Below are 25,738 nucleotides of genomic sequence, written 5' to 3'. Positions count from 1 at the left end.
ATAGAGGACAATCTTATAGAGAATTTCCACTACTACAAAATTTTCTTTAATCCCATTTCGATAGGGCCTGCGGTTTCCAAGCCTAACAAAGCCCTAAAAATGTGAAATTTGACCGCGAATTATTTAAATATCCCTCCGTCGATTTTTTTATTTTTCTCATCTTTGAACACTGTATTTTCAGAAACCGCAAAAACTTCCCAGGTGTAAGCACATTTCATTTAAATTTAGTTAAGGCGCACCGTGAGAATCGTAATCCAAACTCACCCTTGCTTAAATTAAAAACTCTTCCACTTAAATATGTGCGAAAATTTTCCAAAAGTGCCATGATTTTTGAAATCCCTCATTGAATGTAAAGCCTTTGACTGAATTGATATTATATGACCATACGATACTTAATTTAATTGCTGGAAAGGCAACTCTTTTTTTGTGGTACTTGTTAAAATTTGACGTAAAAAGGTCGAAATTTGTTTAGACCTTTCGTTAGACGTCAATTGAAATTATTTTGTAAAGAATTCAAAAGTAAATTAATGTTTAGAAATTTTAATATTAAGAAATTTATTAAACCACAAACACTTAAGGACGACCCCACTCGTAAATTTCAGAAAATCGAATAATTTTTTATTGGCTCATTTTAAAGTATAGAATAAGTGGTAAAATGTTCAAGTCGATCGGAACAATATTGCCTGAGATATGAGTGTTGGAAGGATACAATTCATTGTGTTTTCTCATATATATTGTTGGCTTATCAAGAACATCGATCGATTTCTTAGAAAATAATAAAAAATTACCTTTATTAGGCTTTACAACTAGTGGTCACGCCTTAAAGGATGCTTCTAAAAATGGAACACTATCATCAAATTCGCCAATGTCAATAGAGCGGAATTCTTTTAGGTGGACGAGCGTGGTATAATTGATTTTTAAACGTGGAACGGGGTTTCAGAATTTAATCTTATCTGAACTCTAATAAAAAATGTAAAGTTTTGTAAAATTCAGTATGATTTAAAAATTACCAATAAACAATTAGACAACAGCAATATTCAACACCTCAATAAAATTTACTAAAATTAAAACAATTACCCATATTTCGTATTTTAGGTGTACTATAATATTATGCCTTTTTAAGAGCTACATATGTTGACTTGTCCCTTATACATTCATTAATGTTCTGTGAGAAATTCCAAAGAATTTCCAACTCATCGTCAACCAATTAAGTTCTAAGAAATAATTGTTTTAAAACGTGTCCTGCCAAATCCAAAAATCCTTTGGGAATTGCTATTTAAATTCGTGAAAACATAATTTACTAAAACATAAACAAATAATTTATCAACTGACAAGTCATGAAAACGTGCGCATAGTTTTGAGAAATAAGCGATGAAAATATATTAATTGTTCCCTCACTCTTTCAACAAACACAACAAACATTTAAAGCAATAATAACAAGCGGAGTATGCTTTTGGTGTTCCTAGAGCAACAACAACAACATAGACTTGGGGAGAAAAATATTCGACTAAAAACCCCAAATAATATTTGTGTTGCTTATTTGTGGAAAATTATTCCAAAGCGTTATGTCTGTGCTTAGAGGCAAGCAACGTTTTTCCTCGTGTGGCCTGATTCCATTGGGAGAGACACTCAAACCAATCTTTTGGGATGTTTTATCACTGAAGATTTACATTTTGTATTATGTTGTTGTTCTTGTTTTCGGTTGTTGTTGTTGTTGGAAATTTGTATGAGTTATGTTGCCAAGAATAAGTTCTGAAATTAGAATAACATTTACTTAACTAGAAATTCGTGCATAATAATTCAAGATTTAAAGAAATGTTTTATATTAACTTCACAAATATTATAATGACGTTTCCACTTTTCAATAAATTTTCATAGAAATTAAAACATAATGAACATTATAATGAATTTATCACTAATGAATATGTTTCAAAGAATTGTTTGCTGAGAGATGATTGTTGAAAATTTTAAATAACAAATAGAAATGCCGAAGAAACAAAATTCATCATTAGAAAGAAGAGAAGAACTTTTGGGTAGGAAAGGGGAGTCAGCGGTATTTGATAAATGGGTTGGAACTTATGCAACATGGATATCTTTTTACAAGATTAAAACTCGATCCCAGTATCTGAAATCTGCGGATTTAGATGCTGATGATGATCCTGATGTCATCAGATTTAGGATAGCTTTTACAAATTATAATAGAAAAATTGATGAATTGAAATTGAAGAATTGAATACCGTGTATAAATACCGTTGTATAAATATAATTTACCATGTCCTCAATATTCCTTCATTTGATCAGTGACATTTTACTTATTTAATTATGACTTTAAATGAATAGTAGATAATCATACTAACCCTATGTTAACTAAGATGTTTTTTCATGGACACCAGACAAAGTTGTTATTCCTCCCTCTCTTATTACCCCAGTTATCTCTCCACTTTCGCCTGTCAGAATAATTGCATTATAAATTATTGAAAAGCCATTGTTTTGCTATTTAAACTTTATGCAGACCTGCCTGCCACATAAACTAGCTGAACTAAAAAGGGGAAAAAATATATCCCTTTCCGGTGCAATCAGACAGAGAGAAATGTTTAAATGAAATACAATAGCATTATTAAAGCTATCCAATAACAAAAGAAATAAAAAAGGGGAAAAAGAAAAAAAATAAGCAAATGAAAACTGTTGAATTATCTTTCACCAAGTTCTCTCGTTCACCCTTACATCCTTCGAATGGCATTCTCTTGCTTAAAATGTCGAATCCAGTGCTACTTTTATTCTATAATGACATCTTGAATGATGTGAAGCAACAAAAGGATATTTTTTTTGCAAAAGTTTGTCTAGAAAGACTAAGAAGGAGAAACAGAAGCCTAGCATGACAGACAACAAATTTAATAAAATAAACAATGAAATTCTTTAAATGAAACCAGAACAAACAAGCGAACCAAAATTAAACAGAGAGAGATACAGAGAAAAAAAGGCAAAACAATGTCTTCTTTTTGTGTAATTCCATCACATTGAATTCATTGTCAGCCTAGGGTTGTAAACAAATTAGAAACTACCAATACATAAATAAAGGAGCCCTAAAATCCTTTTAAAAACAAAAGAAAGACAAGCACAAGTTCAACAAACAATTATTAAAAAATAAATACAAACAAAACGTCTGTAATGTTGTGTTATTTTAGTTAAGAATAATAATCAATTAGTGGGACTTGTTAAAATTTGGCATAAAAAAGGCCAAAACTTGTTTAGACCTTTCTTTAGACGTCAATTGAAATTATTTTGTAAAAAAAATCAAAAGGACAATCGATGATGACCTTTTCAATGAATGTTTAGAAAAAATTTTATATTAAGAAATTTATGGAGGCAGAAGGTTAAACAAACACTAAAAGGTTTTTTTCTAAAAAAAAGGAAACACGGTCATCAAACTAGTCAAATTTGTCTGTCACGCTTTTTCGAGGTTAATATGTATGTATAATGGAATCTTTCTTTTCTGTAGGCGAGCATGTAATACATTTGTAAACGTTGCACAGTGATTCAAAATATGATTTATGTTCTTACTTTTTCTTAACCGAATTATTAAAACATATTTGAAATTTAATTTAGTATAAAACAAGTAACAAAGTTTCAGTCGGCTTTGCCGAAAGATATAGGGTATATCTATGCCTATGTGAATTAAAACTTTCATATATGGACAGATCGACACAATTGTTGAACTTTTGTGGGGGAGGTAACATTAAGAGAAGATCGATATCGGCAATTTTAGAAGTTAAACTAAATTTGGACAAAATATTAGGAGATCCAACGTTTGGATAAATTTTGTCGCCACGTTCAAGGGATATCGTGCATACCATTTTAGTGACATTTTTTAAATATTGGAGGGAAGTACAGGAAGTTGTTGTCAATATTCGAACTGAAACTAAGTTTGTTTTTGTTTTCTCAAGAAGTGTGGACTTGCCCCTGAAAAAGCATTTACCGTCGTAATTGAGGCAGCGAATACAAGTTGCTTCAACATAAATCAAAGTGATTGGAGAGCAGGTCTTAAGGTAAATTTATCCAAAATTTGTGTAGGAGGTTCCCGAGTGAGCGGAAAAATATAGTCCATATTCAAACCTGATATACATATGGCAGATGTTTTAGGATGTGTAAAATATTGACCAAATCGGTCACTCCCTTCAAGAGTTATCGTGCGCACAATTTTTCCAAAAATTGTTTAACTTTTGTGGGGGAGGTACCTGAAGGTGTGGACCGATCTGGTTTATCCTCGAACTTATACTAAGTTTGGACAAAATATTACTTACTTACTTAACTGGTCCAATATAGAATATTTGTTCCATAGACCGAACTAAGAAAAGATCTCCAATTCTCTTTGTTTAGTGCTTCGCTTTCTGGAATACCTCGCCTTGACATCTCTTCATCCAGTTGTTTGTGCCATCTATTCTTTGGCCTGCCAATTCTGCGTGCACCGCCATGTGGCTCGAATTTATACGCCTTTTTAGCGGGTTCATCATCGCTCATTCGTATAATATGGCCTAGCCAACGCAATCGTTGCATCTCGATACATTTATATATATTGATGTCGTTGTATAGCAGATACAGCTCGTGGTTCATGCGACGTCGATATTCACCGTCAACTCAGATTGGTCCGTAGATCTTTCGAAGAATTTTTCTCTCAAACACACCAAGCACTGCCTTATCTGTTTGCGCAAGTATCCAGGCTTCGGAACCATACATCAGCACGGGTAGTATCAGTGTTTTGTAGAGCGTTATTTTTGTTTGACGAGATGTGGATTTGTTTTTAAAGTGCTTACTTAAGCCAAAGTAGCATCTGTTGGCCAATACAATTCTTCTTTTTATTTCACATTTTATTTCACAATTTCGTTTGTTGTGTTTACGGCGGTGCCGAGGTATACGAAGTCTTTTAACCAACTTCAACAGTTGATCCTATCTGAATGGACTCATTGCGCTTCGACACCATCAACATGGTCTTCTCGCCGTTTACCGCCTTCATAAAGGTATCGGCTACTTCCTTTACTGATCGTCCCATGATGTCTATATCATCAGCATAAGCAAGTAACATGTGGCTATTGGTGTAGATTGTGCTACTTCTTTTGACGTTTGCCTCTCGTATAACCTTTTCTAGCAGGATGTTGAAAAAATCACACCAAAGGTTGTCTCCTTGCCTGAAACCTCTTTTGGTACAAAACTCTTCGGAGAGGTTCTTTCCTATTTTAACTGAAGATCTTGTGTCAGTTACAGTCATTTTACAAAGCCGAATGAACGTTGCGGGGATACCAAATTCAGACATGGCATGGAATACCTTCGAAAGAAGCGGGCTGTTGAAGGCTGTTTTATAATCGACAAAAAGGTGGTACGTGTCGATCTGCATCTCTTGGGCCTTGGTGGACTTGCCAGGTCTAAAGCCGCATTGGTATAGTCAAATTATTTCGTTGAACATGGGCTTTAGTCGTTGGCACAATACCCCTGACACTATCTTGTAGGCGGGAGAAGACTTATGCCCCTATAGTTGAAGCATAAAGTCTTATCTCCTTTCTTATGGACGGGACACAGGATGCTCAGGTGCCAATCGTGGGGTACGCGTTCTTCCTGCGAGATGGAGCTAACTAGCTGATGCTCGGCTGGTAGGCCATCAGCTCCTGCTGCCTTATTATTCTTCAGCCGGTTTATTGCTGTCTATAACTCATCTTGGCTGGGTGGTATACATTCAATACCATCTTCTGGGATTGGATCTGTGGTATCTTCGTCGACTTCGCTACTATTGGATACCAACATTTTGGAAAAATGCTCTTTCCATATCCTTAGCACACTATCTGTATCAGTTACCAGATTATCTTGGTGGTCTCTACAGGAGGATGTGCCATTTCCAAAGCCATCTGTTTGATGTTTCACTCTTTGGTAGAATTTTCGGACTTCATTCTGGCTCCTGTACATCTCGATTTTTTCACACTCCTGCTTTTCCATCTCTCTCTTTTTCCTGCGGAAAAGACGTTTCTCCTCTCTCCTTTTCTCCCGATACCACTCTCGTGCGCTACGCGTTGCTACTGATTGTAAAGTAGCCCTATTATGCCGCATTTTTCTCTTCGGTAGCAGCACCACACTCCTGGTCATACAATGGATTCCTTGGTGGAAGTCTCTGGTATCCAAGTACTGATTTTGCTGCTGTTTGCATGGAGTGGGAAATGTTTTACCATTTTCCTGATATGTTATCGGGGCGAGAAGTGCTTTGATTAATCAGTTGAGCCAATTGAGTGGAATATGCTGTGGCTAACTGTTCTGATTGCAGCTTACCGACAGCTTCCGTGCTGTGTCTGTTCGCACTTTGTTTGCTACGTTTAATCTGGTATGTACCTATGCTGCAACAAGGTAGTGGTCCGAGTCTATGTTTGCATCTCGGAACGATCGCACATCCAACACGCTTGATGCATCTTCCATCTATCACAACGTGATCAATTTGATTTCTTGTTCGTTGATCTGGCGACAGCCAGGTGCCCTTATGAGATGCTTAAATCTGGTACTGCTAACTACCATGTTTCTTGCAGCTGCAAAGTCTATCAGCCTCATACCACTACCTCAGATGTTTCCCTGTGGAGACTGAATTTCCCGACTGTTGGGCCAAAGACATTCTCTTTCCAATTTTGGCATTAAAATCGCCTAGTATAATTTTAATGTCATGGGCAGGACAACGGTCATAAGTTTCTTCTAAGCGCTCGCAAAATATATTTTTGGTCTGTTCGTCATTGTCTTCAGTGGGAGCATGAGCGCAAATAAAGCTGATGTTGAAGAATTTTGCTTTTAATCGAATTGCAGCGAGTCTTTCATTCACTGGAGTGAAGCTAGATACCAGATGTTTTAGTCTCCGACTAACTACAAATCCACAAACAAACTCATGCTTTACATCATGGCATCTATAATACAGTGCGTCACCTTTAGGTGTTGTTGTGACGCCTTTCCCAATCCATCGTATTTCCTGTATGGCAGTAATATCGGCCTTGTACTTTTCAAGTACGTCTGCCAATGCGAAGACTGCACCTTTTCTATAAAGAGTGCGAACATTCCAGGTGCAGATTCGCAGATCATGGTCCGTAAAACGTTTGCGGGGTTCGTCAACTTTAGAGGGGTTTGTTTTTCTTTTCTTTCGCTTTTTCATAGTATACTGTTTTTTCTAGGGGAGGTTACTAACCCAACGCCCAAACCCACTACCTTTAACGGGTGTTAAAGGCAGTTCCCCAGGTGAACCCACGGGAGGTCAGTGTCCACTTGAGATAAAAGAGGGACCAAGATAAATCCTGAGCTTTGCCATGTTAAAGCCGGTCAGGACCGTTCCTTGGTATCTTCCATCCCCTACGTCACCCAAATATTACGAAGGCCAAATTTTGAACCGAGTCTGCAGAGTTATCTTGCTCTCCAACCACTTAACACGGCGTCATAGGGGGTTTTTGCACTTTTCAGGCTGTTTGCTCAGGAAGTATGGACCTGTCCCAGATGAAACTTGTACCGTCGTATGGGGGGCAGTTAATACAAGTTGTTACAACAAAAATCAAAACGATTCGAGAGCAGGCCCTAAACTGAACTTTTCCGAACTTTTGTGTACCTGCAGAAGTGGTCCGATTGATTCCATATTGGAACCTCATCTAGGTCTGGTAGAAATTTCACGATGTGCAAAGTATGGGCCAAATCGGTAACTCCCTTCAAGAGTTTTCGTGCCCACAAATTTTCCGAACATTTTCGAACTTTTGTGGGGGGAGGTACCGGAAGGAGTGGACCGATATAACTCATCTTCGAACTTAAACTAAGTTTGGACAAAATATTATGAAAGCCAAATTTTGAACCGAATCGGTTGATTCGTTCGAGTGTTATACCAACCAGACAGACGGACGGACATGGCTAAATCAACTCCAAATTGTCTGAAATTGATTTCGTACAAACATACTTGGGGTCTAAACCCCACACACATTTTGCCCGTATGAAAGTCTATATTCCCTCGTTAGCATAAATGCTGAGGGTATAAAAACGTTCTGATCTGCAATGGGAAACAACACACATGCACACACACTTTCCTATGATCATGAGCATCATGTGCCTTCGTTCGATTGAAGGGTTTTGTTGTTGTTTAACACAATACAAGCGCAATTGGTAGCCTTTAATTGTGATGGTATCCGATGCTGCTTCTTAGGGAAAAACACAAAATTAAACAGGTAAACATAAAACAAATTGAATTATGTTTTTTTATTCAAGTTGTCTTATTTTTATTATTTTCTAGCAAAGAACTCATCAAATTTCAGAAATGTTGTGCATTTGATCTCATCTTGTAGAGTTAATTCCTTTACAGATTTTCTACAATGTGTTATGTGAACTTTCATAATCAAGATATTTCTCATAGCTTCTGGTTTTATGAATAAAATATTTAAAAAAATCTCCTTAAATCCCTTCTGACAGATATTCTGATAAACTCAAAATACACTCCCACCTTCCAAAAATAAAAATTCTTTTTCAACTCGCAAGTTAATTTGCATTTGACGTTGCCCACAGTCAAAGAGTTATTTATTCCAGAATTTCCAATTCCACTTTTAGATGCAACATTTTCTGTTTTTATTCTTCGACATATTTTTATCAATCAGCGTGACATAACACCTTCCTTTTCAGTTCATGACGGCACGAGAGAGGCACACTTCTTCAGTTCAGTGTTATACACGAAAACATTGATTCTTGTTTTATGGCTCATAAATTTACAAGGTCTTGCAGTACTCAAGAATGATGTTGCAGACTTCAATGATCCATATATTTGTTGTTGTTGTGGTTGCCCCGAACACTCCATGTTCTTAAGGGAATTGTTTTAAAGGGCTAATATACGATGATTGTGTCACTTTAGTGGTTTTTGATGGGTGGCGGCGTAGAATTTTATTACATGGCATTTGAGTGAGTGTCGCATTGTCAGCCAGTGTCAGCGTGTGTGCGGTTGTGTGTGTTTTTTGTTTATTTACATGTTGTGGTCGTTGTGGCCTGCTACTTGTTCCCTTTTTCCTCTCCTTATTGCCTGCCTTCTCTTTGGTTTTCCATTTAGCTCCCTTTTTTACGATTCGATAATGCTTGTTTAGAATTTCAAATTATTTCATTGGGATAAATAAGGGAACAATCACAAGAAAATTAAAAAACCGAACAACAATATTATCTCAAATTACTCGAGATTTAAAATTGAAAATGTTTTTCCAATAACAATAAAATTAAAGTTAAAGGCTTTTATGATAGCTGCGATTGACAGAGTGTGGCAAGACATTGAGTGAAGCTGTTATGGCGCCCACAGCAGATTAAAAGAAAAAGTTCTTAGGAGGAAATGTATTAAAACGATTATTTTTTGTATTTAACTTGCTTGCACTTGTTTTTGTAATATTAGAACATTAAAAGCACTTACATTTTGCATTTCTTTTTGGGTTTTGTTATTGAAATTGATTTTTGAAAGATCTATAATTTAATTTTTATAGATACAGATTAACTGCGGTGGTTGTGCTATACAACCCATAAAGTATGAATTTCTAAAAATATAAATCATGGCTTTTAATCCTTTATAGAATAATCCTTCAAATTTAACGATTCCTGCCTAAATTCGGCTTCTAATAGCATTTTCTGGCTGTCAAAAATATCAGGGTCATCAAACTTCTTCAAAGACTTGCATGCTTAGGTGCTTGAAACTGAATATCTGTTCTTAAAGTCGAACGTAGAAGAGATTTGTTTTGAGATGGTCTACTCCATAGAAATTGTTGGCCTTCTCTTAATGTTTGCATATTTTCAGCTTAAGTACATTCACATACTCTCACAGCATGACCTAGCCATGGTAACATTTGTAATATGATACGTATTAATATAAAATTGTCAACGTTCAGTTCGGGCTTCATATAACGAAGATATTCTCCGTCTACACAAATTGGTCCATTAATTTTGGAGAAAACTATAAAACCGTAAGCGTGGAGAGCTGAGCACCTTTTGATATGAGATAATGGGACATAAAGTGGTCCTCCTTACAATAATTCGATGACCATGACCCCTACGTCTTAGATACGTTGTTATTTAATATACGTTTGTTTTTCTTCCCACTGACATTTATAATTATCATCTGATACCCGATCTCTCCCCCGCAATGTCATTAAACTATAAATTACACAAAAATAACTTACTAAACAGCAATTACAACATTTTATTACTTTGTTGTTTTGTTTATCTTTAGAAGAACAAAGTTACATATGTCAACTAACGTCCTTCACATTAAATATTTAACAGTCACGAGACTTGAAGACATTTTATTAGCTTTTGGCATCCAATCAAATGTCGTCTGGTATCCTGCATAAAACATTGTATCCAATTTCAATTGGTCGTTCGGTATCATTGAACTTGCTCCGAGGAAGGCACGTACATCCATATACACATTCCAATGCTAAATAATATTATACAAACACATGTGTATTATTGTTCGCCAATGTTTCTATTATAGATTTCATTCATGATGTTATAAAATCGTGAATTCCATTTACTACGTGACACATGATTATTGACGCAACACAACGCACACATTTTTATCACTAATTACATTCATTAACACCAGTCACCAGACAAGGACTATCAAACACCACAAGCAGCATTGGCGCACGCATACACACTTACACATACGACACAAAAGGTGAGGAAGCCACTCAGCCAGTCACTGAAAGTCCTGTTATGATATCCAAAAAAAAGCAAAGAACTTTTGTGACGATAACATTGTTGTTGTAATGACATGTGATCAACGTGAAACGAAAAGGAACTATGCTTATGTTAAAGTTTAAATGTGTGCTCCCCAGGGAGGTCAATGATTTTGCTTCGGGAAATATACAAAAATAAAGATACATTTTTATTTTGCCATTTGATTTGCATATAAATTTGAATACCGTTCTAAACTTTTTTCCAATTGATGTATTTATTAAAGTTTTCTATTGTATTTTTTTTTTCATTCCAGCTCAAGACATGTTACGAGGACTACAATGCTTCAAAACAATATGGCCCAGGAACATCAAATATCAACAACATTTTTTCAGCACAATCCAATGTCAGTGACAACAGAAAAACATTGGAAAAATCGCTGCAGAATTAATAGAATCAATCGAGTTTCAATCGCATCCATATGGACGATAGTCTTTGTGGTAAGTATTATAACTATTTATACCCTACACCACTATGTGGTAAGGGGTATTATGTGTTAGTGCATTTGTATGTAACATACAAAAGGAAGCGAGATAGACCCATAGTTCCTTCTAGAGATATACATAGAATCACTTTCTGAGTCGATTTATGCATGTCCGTCCGTCCGTCCGTCCGTCCGTTCGCAACATACAGGTCGCATTTGTTGACCGATTTCGCTGAAAATTGGGGAATACCATTTTTTTAGCCGTCGGAAGATCAAGTTCGAAGATGGGCTATATCGGTCCAAGTTTTGGTATAGCCCCCATATATATTTTCGGCCGATTTCACGTATTTTCTGTCACACACACGCTATATATGTCCGATTTCGATGAAATTTGGAATGTGTGACTGAATTTGGTCTAAAAATAAGTGTGCCAAATTATATCGAAATTGGTTCAGATTTGGATATAGCTCCCATATATATGTTCGCCCGATTTCACGTATGCGATGTACCAATCACGCTATATACGTCCGATTTTAATGAAATTTGGTATGTTTGACTGAATTTGGTATAGAAATAAGTGTGCCAAATTATATAGAAATCGGTTCAGATTTGGATATAGCTCCCATATATATTTTCGGCCGATTTCACGTATTTTCTGTACCAAACACGCTATATATTTCCGATTTCGATGAAATTTGGAATGTGTGACTGAATTCAGTCTAGAAATAAATGTGCCAAATTATATCGAAATCGGTTCAGATTTGGATATAGCACCCATATATATTTTCGGCCGATTTCGCGTATTTGCTGCTCCAAACACGCTATATAAGTCGGATTTCAATGATATTTGGAATGTGTGACTGAATTCGGTCTGGAAATAAATGTGCCAAATTATATCAAAATAGGTTTAGATCTGGATATAGCTCCGATTTATATTTTACATATTCACAGTGGTGTAGGGTATCATATAGTCGGCCCCGCCCGACTTTGATCCTTTCCTTACTGGTTTTCAAATAGAGTCATGAGTCACGCTTCGTTGGGAACAAATGTATTATGGGTCAGATTTGCCAATAAAAATATTAACTCTTTTTCGCGAACAATATACTCTTTTAACGCATTTTTTCACACCATCTTTCCGAAAATATAGCCAGTTTCTCAGAATTCAAATTCGAAAATTTTTTTTGTTTGAATACAAAAATTAATCAAATATTTTTCAGAAAACGGAAGTTTGGTAGCAATGTTTGAATTCGAATCGTCTTAGTGAAACAGGTCAATAGTAAAACAATACTCAAATAAGTATACTCAATATAATTATGTACTCAATAATATACTTAATACTCAAATGTAGCCTTTAGAATATAATACTCGTTCTTATTTGGCACTATTCCTGCTAAAATGTCTTTAGGAGACGCATAGGGACTTATTTTACGGGTTTATTTCGTTCTCTCCTTGGATATGTCCAACAGAAGCAGACATATCCAACAGGAAATAAAATTCCACAAATTGCAAATTAGGATACCTGAGAGTCTTCTTTATGACTCTAGTAATTGACTACTTTAAAACTCAGAATGCCTTCCCTAATATTGGCCACTGTTGTTTAAATACCACCAACAAAAGCTGGGATATTCGTCATTCAATTTAACCCACTAAAAGCCACTGGTCGTTTAAACGCCACAAAAATGGTTGCACAAAATTACGTAAAACTCAGGTATTTTCGCATATTTTAGTGTTTTTTTTGCATTTTGTTATAGTATTATCGGTTATCAATCATTCCCAGCTTATAAAGTTTCATTTGGTCTATATATTTTCCCGCATTTGGCCTAGAACGGAAGCATTTCAAAAAATCGACTTTTCATATAAAATTTTAAGTCCGTGGAATAACCGCAATAAAAGCGGAGGTATTCGCATAAGAATGATACGTCGACTTTTTCTCCACATAGGTTTTTTATCCACTCCGACAGCTTCATATTATCCAAAAGGCTTCTTCCTGGAGGTCTCAATCCAGATGATTTAATCAAAATTGCGATCTATAGCGTGATTACAAGGATTAGATGGACGATTGACTATCTGTGTGTAGCCAAATCGACTCAGTTCGTCGAGACAGTCATTTTGGTATCCACCACCACTTATAATATCCTCCCCACATAGTGGTGTAGGGTGTAACAAGTTGGAATATGGAGATGCATACTCAATTGGGTATCGGAGCCGTTTTAAATGAGCTCCGCTCCAAACCAAGGTATGCGACCACGTCCAAGCGGAAAGATAAAAACAATAAATAGTATTTTTTCACGATATAGAAAAAGCATTTCTTAATATTTTTTATGGTTTATATTACTGCTCAGTGGTATTTTTAATATTTGCAAAACTTTCATCAAAAAAATATAACTGCTTTTCAAAATAGTCAGGCTTAATCCCATAGTCGTTGTTTTAGTATTTTAATAAAACAACTTTAATTTATTAGGGGGAACATTTGGGAATGTTTACCAAGGAGTACGGCAGGGAAGACTTAGTTTCGGATCTCGTCAGAGATCCTCATCAGTTCCCTTGTGTCTTGTTTTTCAACAAGAAACTTTTTATACCCTCAGCATTTATGGTTTAAGACCCCAAGTATGTTTGGACGAAATGTGTTCGATAATTTGGAGTCGATTGAGAATGTCCGTCCGTCTGTCTGTCTGGCTGGCTGGAGCGCACGATAACTCTCGAACGGATCAACCGATTCGGTCCAAAATTTGGCTTTTGTAATATTTTGTCCAAATTTAGTTTAAGTTCGAAGATGGGTTAATCGGTCCACTCCTTCCGGTACCTCCCCCACAAAAGTTCAAAAATGTTGGGAAAATTTGTACGTACGATAACTCTTGAAGGAAGTAACCGATTTCGTCCATAATTTGCAACTCGTGAAATGTCTACCAGACTTAGATGAGGTTCTAATATGGACTTAATCGGTCCACTCCTTCGGGTAACTCCCACACAAAATTTCGGATAAGTTCAGTTTAGGACCTGCTCTCGAATCGCTTTGATTTTTGTTTTAGCAACTTGTATTCACTGCCCCCCATACGACGGTACAAGTTTGATCAGGTGCAAGTCCATACTTCCTGAGAAAATAGCCTGAAAGTTGCACAAAACCCGTAAGGTGGTTGGAGTGCAAGATAACTATCGAACGGATCTGCCGAGTGGGTCCAAAATTTGGCCTTGGTAATATGTTGTCCAAACATAGTTTAAGTTCAAAGATAAGCCATATCGGTCCACTCCTTCAGGTACCTCCCCCACAAAATGTCAAAAATGTTCGGAAAAATTGTTCGTACGGTAACTTTTGAAGGGAGTGGCCGAATTGGTCCATACTTTACACATCCTAATATATCTACCAGATATAGATCAGGTTCAAATATGGACTATATTTGTCCACTTCATCCAGTATCTCCCAAACAAAATTTCGGATAAGTTCACTGTAAGACCTGCTATCGAATCACTTTGATTTTTGTTGAAGCAACTTGCATTCGCTGACTCAATTACGATGGTAAAAGTTTTCTCAGGGGCAAATCTACACTTCTTGACAAACAGCCCAAGGGTGTAAAAACCCACTATGGCACCATAGTAGTGGCTGGAGATCCACTTCCGTTATGGTCAATGTCGATCAATTCCTTTAAGTATTTCCTCCGCAAAACTTTTGCTCTTTAATCCTAATCAACATTTTTGTCGGTTCATATGCCCAAAATTTTTAAAACCCTCTAAATACATACATTTTTTGGGAAAAAATTGTTTCAATATACACAGGCTGAGGGTATATCTCTGTCGGTCAAGCCGACTGATACTTTTTTACTTGTTATACTATAACTATATGTACAATAAGTTCGAAAATATAAAATTAAACAAATGTTCAGAAAATTGCACCTGTCGGCACCACCTAAAATTATTGATGAGCACGATAATTTTCGAACGTTTCAGATCTTAAAATTCCTTCCAAATATCAAGTTTCAATCGGACAAAATTTTTGGTTACCTCTGTTACAAAAGTTCAACTATATTACTTAATTGCATTCTTTTGGAATTTTTCTATGAAAGTACTTCTTGTGATCCTGTTTACAGCGATATTATGTTTTTTCGTGAGATAGTCCATATTTCCTGATATAATGGTCTAAAATAGAGCTGCTCATACAAATACTAAGACATTTTGTGATTGTGTTGATTTTGAAACACAAACATTTTGATAGTTTCCCAACATACCATTCAGTCTGATTTTATAAAATTTACGAAAAATAATTCATATAAATACATTCTACAATTACATGGATAAGCTAATAATTAGCATACACATTCATTATTTTCAAGAGAATCAAGGTTCGTTTATTCTCCAGTGCACGATGGGGCCAATGACAGGTTTTCGAGGCAACAAATCACTGTGGCAAGCTAGACCTTCCAAATTTTGTACAGATGTTTATAATGGGCTTAGAAACTAATATGCCAAATTTGGTTCATATCGGTTCATATATACATATAGCTCCCGTATATATGTTCGCCCGATTTCAAGCAATTGATGAACCAAACACGGAAATTCTGCCCAATTTTTATGCGATTTGGAAAATACCACGGAATTAGGACTACAAATAAGTTTGCCAAGTTATATTGAAATCGGTTCAGATTTTGATATTGCTCCCATATATATTTTCGCCCGATTTTAGGTATTTGGTGCACCCATCCCGCTATGTATGTCCAATCTTGATGAAATTTGAAATGTGTGACGGATTTTGGTCTAGAAACATTTTTGGCAAATCATACTGAAATCGGTTCAGAATTGGATATAGCTCCCATTATATGTTCGCCCGATTTCAGGCAAATGATGGACCAATCATGCAAATTCCATCAAATTACAATAAAATTTGAAAAATATTACAGAATTCGGACTACAAATCTACAAATAACTTTGTCAAGTTATATTGAAATCGGTTCAGATATAGCTCCCCTATATACATATGTTCAAATTTCGTGGTTTTGCCTGTGGTTTGTTATAAGTTAATAAAAAGAGGTTCCAAATTTAGTAAAAATCGGCTAAGATTCCACCACAAAAGCCAACTATTATTATATATATTATTATTATATACGTCTATTAAATTTGTCCGAAATCCAAATGATAATATTAATGGGTTTCCGATTATTCTCCAACCAAAACATAAAAATGTCCATATTTTTAAGTATTACGACATCTGAAATCAGATTTTTATGAAAAGGCGCAGATAGGCGCAGCTAATTTTTTCACAAAATGATAGTACACATTAATACCTTTCACCACATATATATAATATCCTAGATCTACCTAGATCTCAAAAGTTATACTCCAGAGAACACATGGATAACAAAGCAAAATACTCCAAAAAAGACATAACATCTTAACCCAAAAATACATTTACCACACATAACATTTTTATTATTTGTTAACACTATCTTATTTTACATAACCATTGAAGAGCTTTCCATGTTTAAAAAATATAAAAATGTTGAAATGTTCTTTTTGGCGCCCAAAATGCATTCACTACTTATTTATAATGAATGTCGGAAAATTATGCATAAGAAAATATGTCACCATTGCCAGATCAGTATGTCGCTATGTGGTGTTACCAGATTGATTTATTTTCTTATTTTTAGTGATTCAGACTGTTGGCAATCGAAATGCGTTATTATTTTTTTCAAATTGTTCACTTCAAAAATTGATTTTTTGCCTCAAAAACCTGCTATTGGCCCCATCGTGCAGTGGCTACACAACAATATATGATTTAAATATGATGTTTTTTTTTTTGAGTAATGCTGGTTTGTTGGGTTGTCTTGTGTAATGGAAAAAATTGTGTATTGAAAATTGTCATTTCAAAAACAAAAGATCTCTTTTTTTAATTGTGTGAATGAGCAAATTGACACACACCGACAGCAGAAGGGCGCCCTAGTCTAAAACATTACTTGAGAGAAAATGAGACATTCAATTCTATGCACGCGAGTCTAGGCTGCTAATTGCGTTAGCAGCAATGTCTTGGACATCAGTCAGGGGTTTAAAATCTCTAAATGAAATCACTGGTGGGTGCAATATCTATCAAAATTAACTATGTCGATCCATTCCTTCAGGTTCCTCCTCCGCAACACCTTTGTACTTTAATCCAAATCAAACAGACCTTAAGAATTTATTTGGAACGTCCACAATCGTTAATACACGAAAAGTTTCGGTTTCTTTTTTTGTCGACAAGTTCATGCTTCTAAAAAGGGCCACAAAAATCTGAATGCCCCTAAAAACAGAAATCTCGCGAAAAACACTTTTGATTCTGTAGCTGAGAATCGATCTATTCATAGATGAAAGTTGCAATTCAAACAGGCTAAGAGTATATCTCTGTCGGGAAAGCTTGCTGTTACTTTTTACTTATTCTGAATTTATATGTTGTTTATATGTTTTTCTATGTCACGGTCGTATAGCTTCATATTGCAGAGTAGATCTCCTGATCGTACCATGGATTTTCTAGTGAGGACCTCTGGTATAGAAGTTCGGATTTAGTGCCTGTTTGCATGGACTTGCAATATTTTGCCTTTGGAATGATTTTTAACGGCACAAGGTGTGTTTACATGAAATAATTGTGTAAATTTCAGTGCAGTGAGGTTTCCGTGATGTGTCAATTCAGTTACTACAGCCCAACGTTAAATCTGGTCGACATTATGGGGTTTGTTCATCTTATTCTACGGGATTTCATAATAATGTTTGTTTTTGTAGGGTGGGTTCTCAACCAGCGCACAGTGGTGCAAAATGGACTTTACTCGGCAAAATCTGAATAAACCATTACATAGTAATGTAACCCTGAAAAATAATGGGTTATTTCTTCAAAACTTCACAGGAAAACCCCAATTATTTCAAACATTGCTGGGTAGTAAATAATGGTGTCACAGAGTACTTTCACACAAAAGTTTCGATCCATTTATATTATCTGATAATCATCATGATAATTTCGAGCTATTTTTCTAAACCTATTCTTTATTTAAAATTTCACGCCGATCGGACTATTATCACGACCTACATTGCATTTACGAAATCGGGTAAATATTTAGTTTTTATTAAATTTCACCCCTAAATATTTTATGATCATAACCAATAATTAATGAGGTCTATTCTGGTAGGAGCCCGTCCTCCATACAAAATTTCATAAAGATAACTCCACAATTGCGACATAGGTTTGAAAAAAATTCTGTTGACGGACAGAAAATATATTCTACTAAAATAAGGATCCAAGTACAGAGGAATCACATTGTACAATTAATTCTAATTCTTCTAAAAAATAAATATGACTTTCTTAAAAAAATTTACAAAAATTGCATTCTTTTTGGATAAACATTAATTATTTTCTTTCGAGAGCCTACTCGACCGCAATTTCAAATAGATGATCTTATTTTTGTCTAACTTAGTACAATATTGTTACGGAATTAGGTTTAACATAATCCCGTATAGACGATGTTTTATTCTCCGATACGATTTTTATCATATAAAATGCGAGTTCTTTTAGATTACGATTCTACACTTGACTTTACTTTAACTATTCGTTAACAACATTAAATTACTAAGCACACAGCTTAACTCTAGTGAGCACACAGCTTTCCTTTATTTTTTTTTTTTTTTTGTAAAAAAGTCGATTTCAGTTCGCGGTCTGAATTACAACTGACCCACCGCCTCACAGTTCTCTGGTATTTATGCACAATCTCTTTATCGCTACCGATGTTTCTAGAAGGACGACCTGGTAACATCTCGAATATCAACAATTCAACACTGCAACCGACACACAACTCGCACTAAGCTAACAATAACACATGCATATATCAGCGAAAGGGTGACAAATGCGAGAGAATTGAAAGAGCAACAATGTTGTTACTGAATAATAAAAACGAAAATAAACATGAAAAGTAAGAACCTGAAGGATTGAGAAAATTCTATACAGTTGTTGTAAACCTTTATTTGGGTTAGGTTAACTGCTTAATAAAAATTTACATTACAATTAAAATAATCAAATTAACGGAAATTAACTTAAACGTGTCAACTCGTAACAATTTTTTGCTGTTAAATTCCATATATTTTAGAACTCAGTGATGACAAGGATCTCAAACACTTGGATTTAGTTTGTGCCCTTATGTAAAGTGGGCGTTCCATTTTCAGTAGATTTCAGTAGCACTCAGTGGCACCCTTAGACCGCTATAGTTTTGCAGCCAAAGCGTACCCTCGTGAAGACTTAAATTTTGCCCATGAGGACAAAGATATTCTCTCTTCCTGTAGATTTTGAATATCTTTATATAACAAGGCCACAAATATATAATTCAGTACATGCTTAAGTTTTTCATTTTTTGAAGTTGTTAAATAAAAAAAAGTTCCTTGATACTGCAATATTTACATAGATTCTGAATTGAACCAATTCCCACATACAAGTACATACATATGTATGTAGTATATGACGCGTTCACACAATCAAAAACTTTAACTCTTGTTTTAAGCTTCAATTTGTTTTTCTTTGAAACACCTCAAATTTTCTGGTGCTTTCATTTCTTTCCAACCTCCACCACACTTTGTAGTATGACAATTGTATAGTTTTTTTTTCTGGGTATACCACCACACTATTGGGGTATTTGGTCAACATTATTTCCGCTCTAATTCATAAAGACTGCATCAATGGCATGACATGGCTGTAGGATGTCAACTTTTTGCTGTGCTCTACTGGTCCTTTTGTCCATTTTGTCAGAAACAATGTTCCCCTTTTTATTGAACGAAACGAGGCAATTCTTCTTCCATTTGCAGCAGTCGGAACAATAATTGGAAAGTGCGTTTCGTAGTTGGTGTTTTTTTCGACTTCTTCTGCATTGTGAGTGAGTGAACAAACGAACGAGTGAGTGTGGTCAGGGTTTTTTTCTTTACAACAATACCGTAGCATGAAAAGGTTTCTGCTGTCAGTTGTTATTGCCATTGTTATTGTTATTTTGGATGGAAAGTGATATTAAAAATGGAACGGGCCATTTTTTTGAAGGCCGGAAAATCGGTTTGACAAAAATATATGGAACACTGAAATATAACCATCAGCCATCACAATGGATTGGAGTGAGATGGTAGAAAATGTTGCATAAAATGGATCACGTACTTGTTGATGCGTTCGAAATAAGATTTTTCAGGTCGAAGGGGAAAATATGGTGGTTTTATTTTGACAGTTTCGTATTCCTATGAATTAACTATGGCTGTTTGGGAGAGATGACTTGCCTTAAAAAAGGACGCATCAATTTACCATTTGAAATGACAGTCTATGGCAAGTACAATCTTGAACCTGTAGATTACACAATTTGACTTAAATAACTTTTAATATATCACATGAACTACAACCTAAAAAATTGATGCAAAATTTTTGAACCACAGAAAAAATTGAATAAACAAAAATTCCCATCCACCACAATACTTTGTTTTAGCGGGTTATTACAACAATAGCTTCCAATACATCAGTGTGACCCAGTTGGGGCAACAAATTTCATTACCATTCCCCATTGTCCATATTTCCCCCAACCATTTGCACACCAGTAAAAGGGTTTAAAAACCACTTCACTCATGCATCAGCTACAAGAAAACTTACTGAAATAAAAAATTCAAAATTTCTACCAAACTTCCTAATACCAACAATATACAAATACAGCAGTATACAGAATACAAATTAAAATTTCAAACCTTTTTTATTTCCTTGTTCTGAGTCTTAAAAACTTTTTTATTCCTGCTCATCTTTCTGCTTATCCCATCTTCTTGTTGGTGTTTTTGTTGTTTTCGGTTTCTTGGTTTTATGCTTCTTATTCATGTTAACATTCAGATTTCTTTAGAAATGCGTGTGTAAAGATTGATGGGTCGAGGTTAGACAATACCGAGTTGTGAAGGTCTGGGACTCTTGGGTGGGTGTGTGTGTGCGTGTGACACTCGACACTCATTTTTATTAAGAGCAACACTTGCACAAATTGATTTTCAGATTAAATCTTGACAAAGCAAAGGCATAACTTTGTTTTCCAGTTGTCGTTGTTGCTGCTGTTGTTTTTTCTTCTTCTTTTTCTCTTGTTTGGCATGCGTAAATAATAAATGTGTGCTAAGGGAGATTTGCCTTGCATTAACTTGAGTACTTTTGGGGTTTCGGGCCAAACCAAACCTTTCACCATTACAGCTTCATCAGCCAAATAATTTCTTTATAAAGCATAACTTTTAAGAGGTCGTAAGCCCTTTGGCAAACACAGAAACCAAAAACATCAACAAGATTATGCCATTCTCGTTTTTGTTGTTTTTGTCATGAACAGGTATTAGATTTATTGATTTGCTTAAAAGTTTTGCCTACCAAAAAAGGATGTTAAAATACAAATCATGGTGTTGGGTTTATTGTCCCAGGAGTTTGTGACACAAAAGGTAACAACTGTATTTGACCCTTTTTGCCTTGGTCATTGCCACGAAAAAGGTGCCAACGAAAATAATCATAAATAATTATTGAACAAATTACTTTTGAAAGTTCAATCAAAATAATTAATGGTGTTGCCTTTCTGAATGGCAAAGGACTGCAACAACAATAACAAAAACGTAAAACATAAAGAAAAAGGCATATTTCATGAGGATTTTTCAAAATGGCACTTTGGACAGTTGTTGAAAAATATAAAATGAAACAAATTGTAATTTTCTTTAATGGACTTTTCTCAGGATTTTTAGCTCTAATTGTTGCCGCGAAAGAAGAAATGAACAATTATTCAAATCAGCAGGCTCAATGATACTCGAATTGTAAGATGAAGCAGGACATCATTCATCAAGTCATTCGACAAACATTAATTTTTTTACAATAAGTTTGTGTTCATAAAATATCAAAAAAAGTTGAGGTCCTCTAGCACTTGAGAGGTTTATGAAGATATTCTGACGGTGGTGATGCTGAATACAAATCAGGAGTCAATTATAAAAATATTACCTTTCAGTTTCTGTAAAACGGAATAAGGAACAGATTTAGTGCGGAAAGACGCTTATTTGTGTATTAATCTCCCATAGCCTTAATATTTGTCATTGTCCTTTTTCACATTTATATCGATTGTGTGTGTGTTTTGTTCAGTATTTTGTATACCCTCAGCCTTTAGGCTAAGATGTGTCTCATGGAAATAATTGTTTGGACTCAATCTGTTTCAGGCTATTTGGAGTCGATTTAGCCTTGTCCGGCTGGCTGGAGCGCACGATAACTCTCAAAAGGTTTAACCCATTTGCTCAAAGTTTTTAATGTCGTAATATTTCAAGTTCACAGATCGTTAACATAGGTTCACAAAAGTTCAAAATTTATCGCTAAAATGGTGCCCCCAATAACTCTGGAGGAGGGTAACCGATTTGGTCTAAACAATGAACATCGTAATATTTCTACTAGGCATAGTTTCGAATATGGACTATATCCACTCTCTCGTGTAGCTCCCATACAAAACTTCATCATTTTTCTCTCAAAGTGCAGTCTAAGACCATTTATTTCCCACGGCCCCTTTTACAACAGTAAATTTTTTTTGGGGGTAAGCCAATAATTGCCTAGTCTCTAAAAAACGCTGCCGGCACCATCTAAATGGCCAATGAGCACGTTCACTTTCATGTTGAGTACCAGACGAACTATATCGGATAACACCTTCGGAATATACAGAATAAGTCCAGCCTTCGGTTCATTTTGATTTTTTTTTTTGCAACAGGTTGTTCCTGTGGTCCCTATTACGAATTGAGTATCTGATGGTATATATCGGATAACACCTTCGGGTATCTCCCTCACAAACTTCAACACTATCCTGATATAATGCCCCAATATCACAAAAAATCTACGGAACCAAGGGAAATTACTGTTTGACATTTCCTGAGTATATTTTAACCATGTAATACTTCTCTACACACCGTTTAGACTCGACGGTAATATTCGAGCTGCATTATTTTGCATGAATAGAAGTCTCTGCTTGACAGATATTTTTTACCACCAGAAGATGATCTCATTGTTCTGTGTTCCGATGTTTTAATATCCGTTTCTTCTTATCCCCTGTGTGGGATCCTCTGACTTCTACACTTCCTAACTAAATATCAATAAAAAATTGTGCTGGTGTCCAAATTTGTTAGAGGTCATTGATGACAGTGGATACATCAGTTAAGAGTACTGGGAAGAACGCATTTTCTGTACGAGTTGAGACTCCGAAGTAATTACTCTGAAAATTTCGACTGCTACTATATACTACTCTTCATTTTATCGCCGTTTTATTTTAAAGTAAAAAAGTATCCGTCGGCTTTGCCGACAGAGATATACCCTCAGCCTATGTCTGGGGTCTTTTCAGAATTTTGTGGCCCTTTTTGGACATTTGAATTTGTCGAGAAAAATGCTGATTAGGACTAAAGTTAAAAAGTGCTGCGGAGGGGGTACTTGAAGAAATGGGCCGACATAGTCCATTATGGAAGTGGTACTTATTTAGAGAGTCATATCTTTTCGATAGTTATCGCGCCCACTAGTCCTTTCAGTGGGTCATCGTATAATTTTTGGACCAGAAAGCCAGGAAGCATGGACTTGTCCACGGAACACATAATATCGTTCTAAACAGGACCATTACGTTCGTATTTTACGAAGAGAGCCTTAACTGCACATTGGCACAAACGTTGAACCTTTGGGGGAGAGGTACCCTAAGAAAAGAACCTATATGGGCCATTTTAGAAGTTAAACTAAATTTGGAGAAAATATTTGGAGATCCAAAGTTTGGACCAAATTGGTTGATCGGTTGGGAAGTTATCGTGCTCTCCAGCCACTACATATGGTGCCACAGGGGTTTTTACCCCTTTCGGGCTGTTTTCTAAAGAAGTATGGACTTGACTCTGAAAAAAAACCTTTTACCGTCGTAATTAAGGCAGCAAATTCAAGTTGCTTCAAAAGAAATCCAAGTTATTCAAGAGTAGGTCTTAAAGTGAACTTATCCGAAATTTTGTGTGGGAGGTATCCGAAGGAGTGGACAAATATAGTCCATATTCAAACCTGATCTATATCTGTTAAATATATATTAGGATGTGTAAAGTATGGACCAAATACGTCACTCCCTTTAAGAGATATGGTGACCACAATTTTCCGAACATTTTTGAACTTTTGTGGGGGAGGAACCTGAAGGAGTGGACCGATAAGGCTCATCTTCGAACTTAAACTTAGTTTGAACAAACTATTACAAAGGTCACATTTTGCACCGAATCGGCAAATCCATTGGAGAGTTATCTTGTGCTCCAACCACTGTACACGGTGTCACAGGGCCTTTTTGCACCTTTCAGGCTATTTTCTCAGGAAGTATGGACTTGCCCCTGATGAAACTTATACCGTCGTATGGGGGACAGTGAATACAAGTTGTTGCAACAAAAACCAAGGCGATTGGACCGATTGAGTCCATATTTGAACCTCATCTACGCCTTGTAGAGATTTCATAATGTCCACAGTTTGGACCAAATCGGTTACTCCTTGCAAGAGCTATCGTGCGCACAAATTTTCCGAACATTTTCTAACTTAAACTAAGTTTTGACAAAATATTGCGAAAGCCAAATTTTGGACCGAATCGGTGGATCCGTTCGAGAGTTATCGTGCGCTTCAGCCAGCCAGACAGATGGGCGGACATGACTAAATCAACTCCAAATTTCGTCCAAACATAGTTGGGGTCTAAAACCATTATTTCGATGAGGCACATTTTGCCCGTATGAAAGCGTATACACCCCCGTTAGCATAAATGCTGGGGTATAAAAATTCGTTAAGTTCCGGTAAAAGGCGTTAAGTTCCTGGACCTATGTCTAAACATTTTGGTGGAGACGTTTTTTGACCGCTGGGAAACCTAAATGCCAAAATACTGCTAAGTCGAAGACAAGAACTGTAAAATACCTAAAATCGGATAGTACCTATATATGGGGGTACACCAAAACGTGGATTTACGTCCTATTTTTTTTTTTTTTATACCCTCCGCCATAGTATGGAGGGTATATGAAGTTTGTCATTCCGTTTGTAACACATCGAACTAATCATTTGCGACCCCATAAGATATATATATTCTTGATCAGGATAAAATTCTAAGACGATCTAGCCATGTCCGTCTGTCTGTCCGTCTGTTGTAATCACTCTAGCGTCCGCAATAATTGAGATAGAGTGCTGAAGTTTTGCACCCGAGGGTATTTTTTCCATAGGCAGGTCAAGTTCGAAGATGGGCTATATCGGTCCATGTTTTGGTATAGCCCCCATATATCGGTACCTCCCGATTTTCGGTATTTTGAGAATTTTAGATACAAATTTTAACCGAACTAGCTGTTATTTGCCATTTGAGGTTCTCAGTGGTCATGAAACATCTCCACCAAACATCGTGAACATAGGTCCATGTTTTGGTATAGCCCCCATATAACGGTACCTCCCGATTTTCGGTATTTTGAGCATTTTAGCTACAAATATTAACCGAACTAGCTGTAATTTGCCATCTGAGGTTCTCAGTGGTCAGAAAACATCCTTGCCAAACATCGTCAACATAGGTCCATGTTTTGGTATAGCCCCCATAT

General features: G+C 35.9%; 1 protein-coding gene across 8 annotated transcripts in view; it reads left to right on the top strand.

Annotated features, from left to right (window-relative positions):
- Window positions 1-25,738, top strand: part of nolo (ADAMTS-like no long nerve cord) — a 215,693-nt gene that overhangs the window by 63,548 nt on the left and 126,407 nt on the right. For all 8 annotated transcript variants that reach the window (XM_073966680.1, XM_073966677.1, XM_073966675.1 and 5 more), the window contains one exon: window positions 11,006-11,189. In XM_073966680.1, coding sequence (XP_073822781.1) covers window positions 11,006-11,189 — 184 coding nt within the window. The remainder of the gene's footprint in view (window positions 1-11,005; window positions 11,190-25,738) is intronic.

This window comes from Musca autumnalis, unplaced genomic scaffold, assembly GCF_047663935.1.
Source record: "Musca autumnalis isolate F117 unplaced genomic scaffold, ASM4766393v1 scaffold_2, whole genome shotgun sequence".
In the NCBI taxonomy this organism is placed as follows: Eukaryota; Metazoa; Arthropoda; class Insecta; order Diptera; family Muscidae; genus Musca; species Musca autumnalis.
This window is presented reverse-complemented; position numbering and strand designations above follow the sequence as displayed.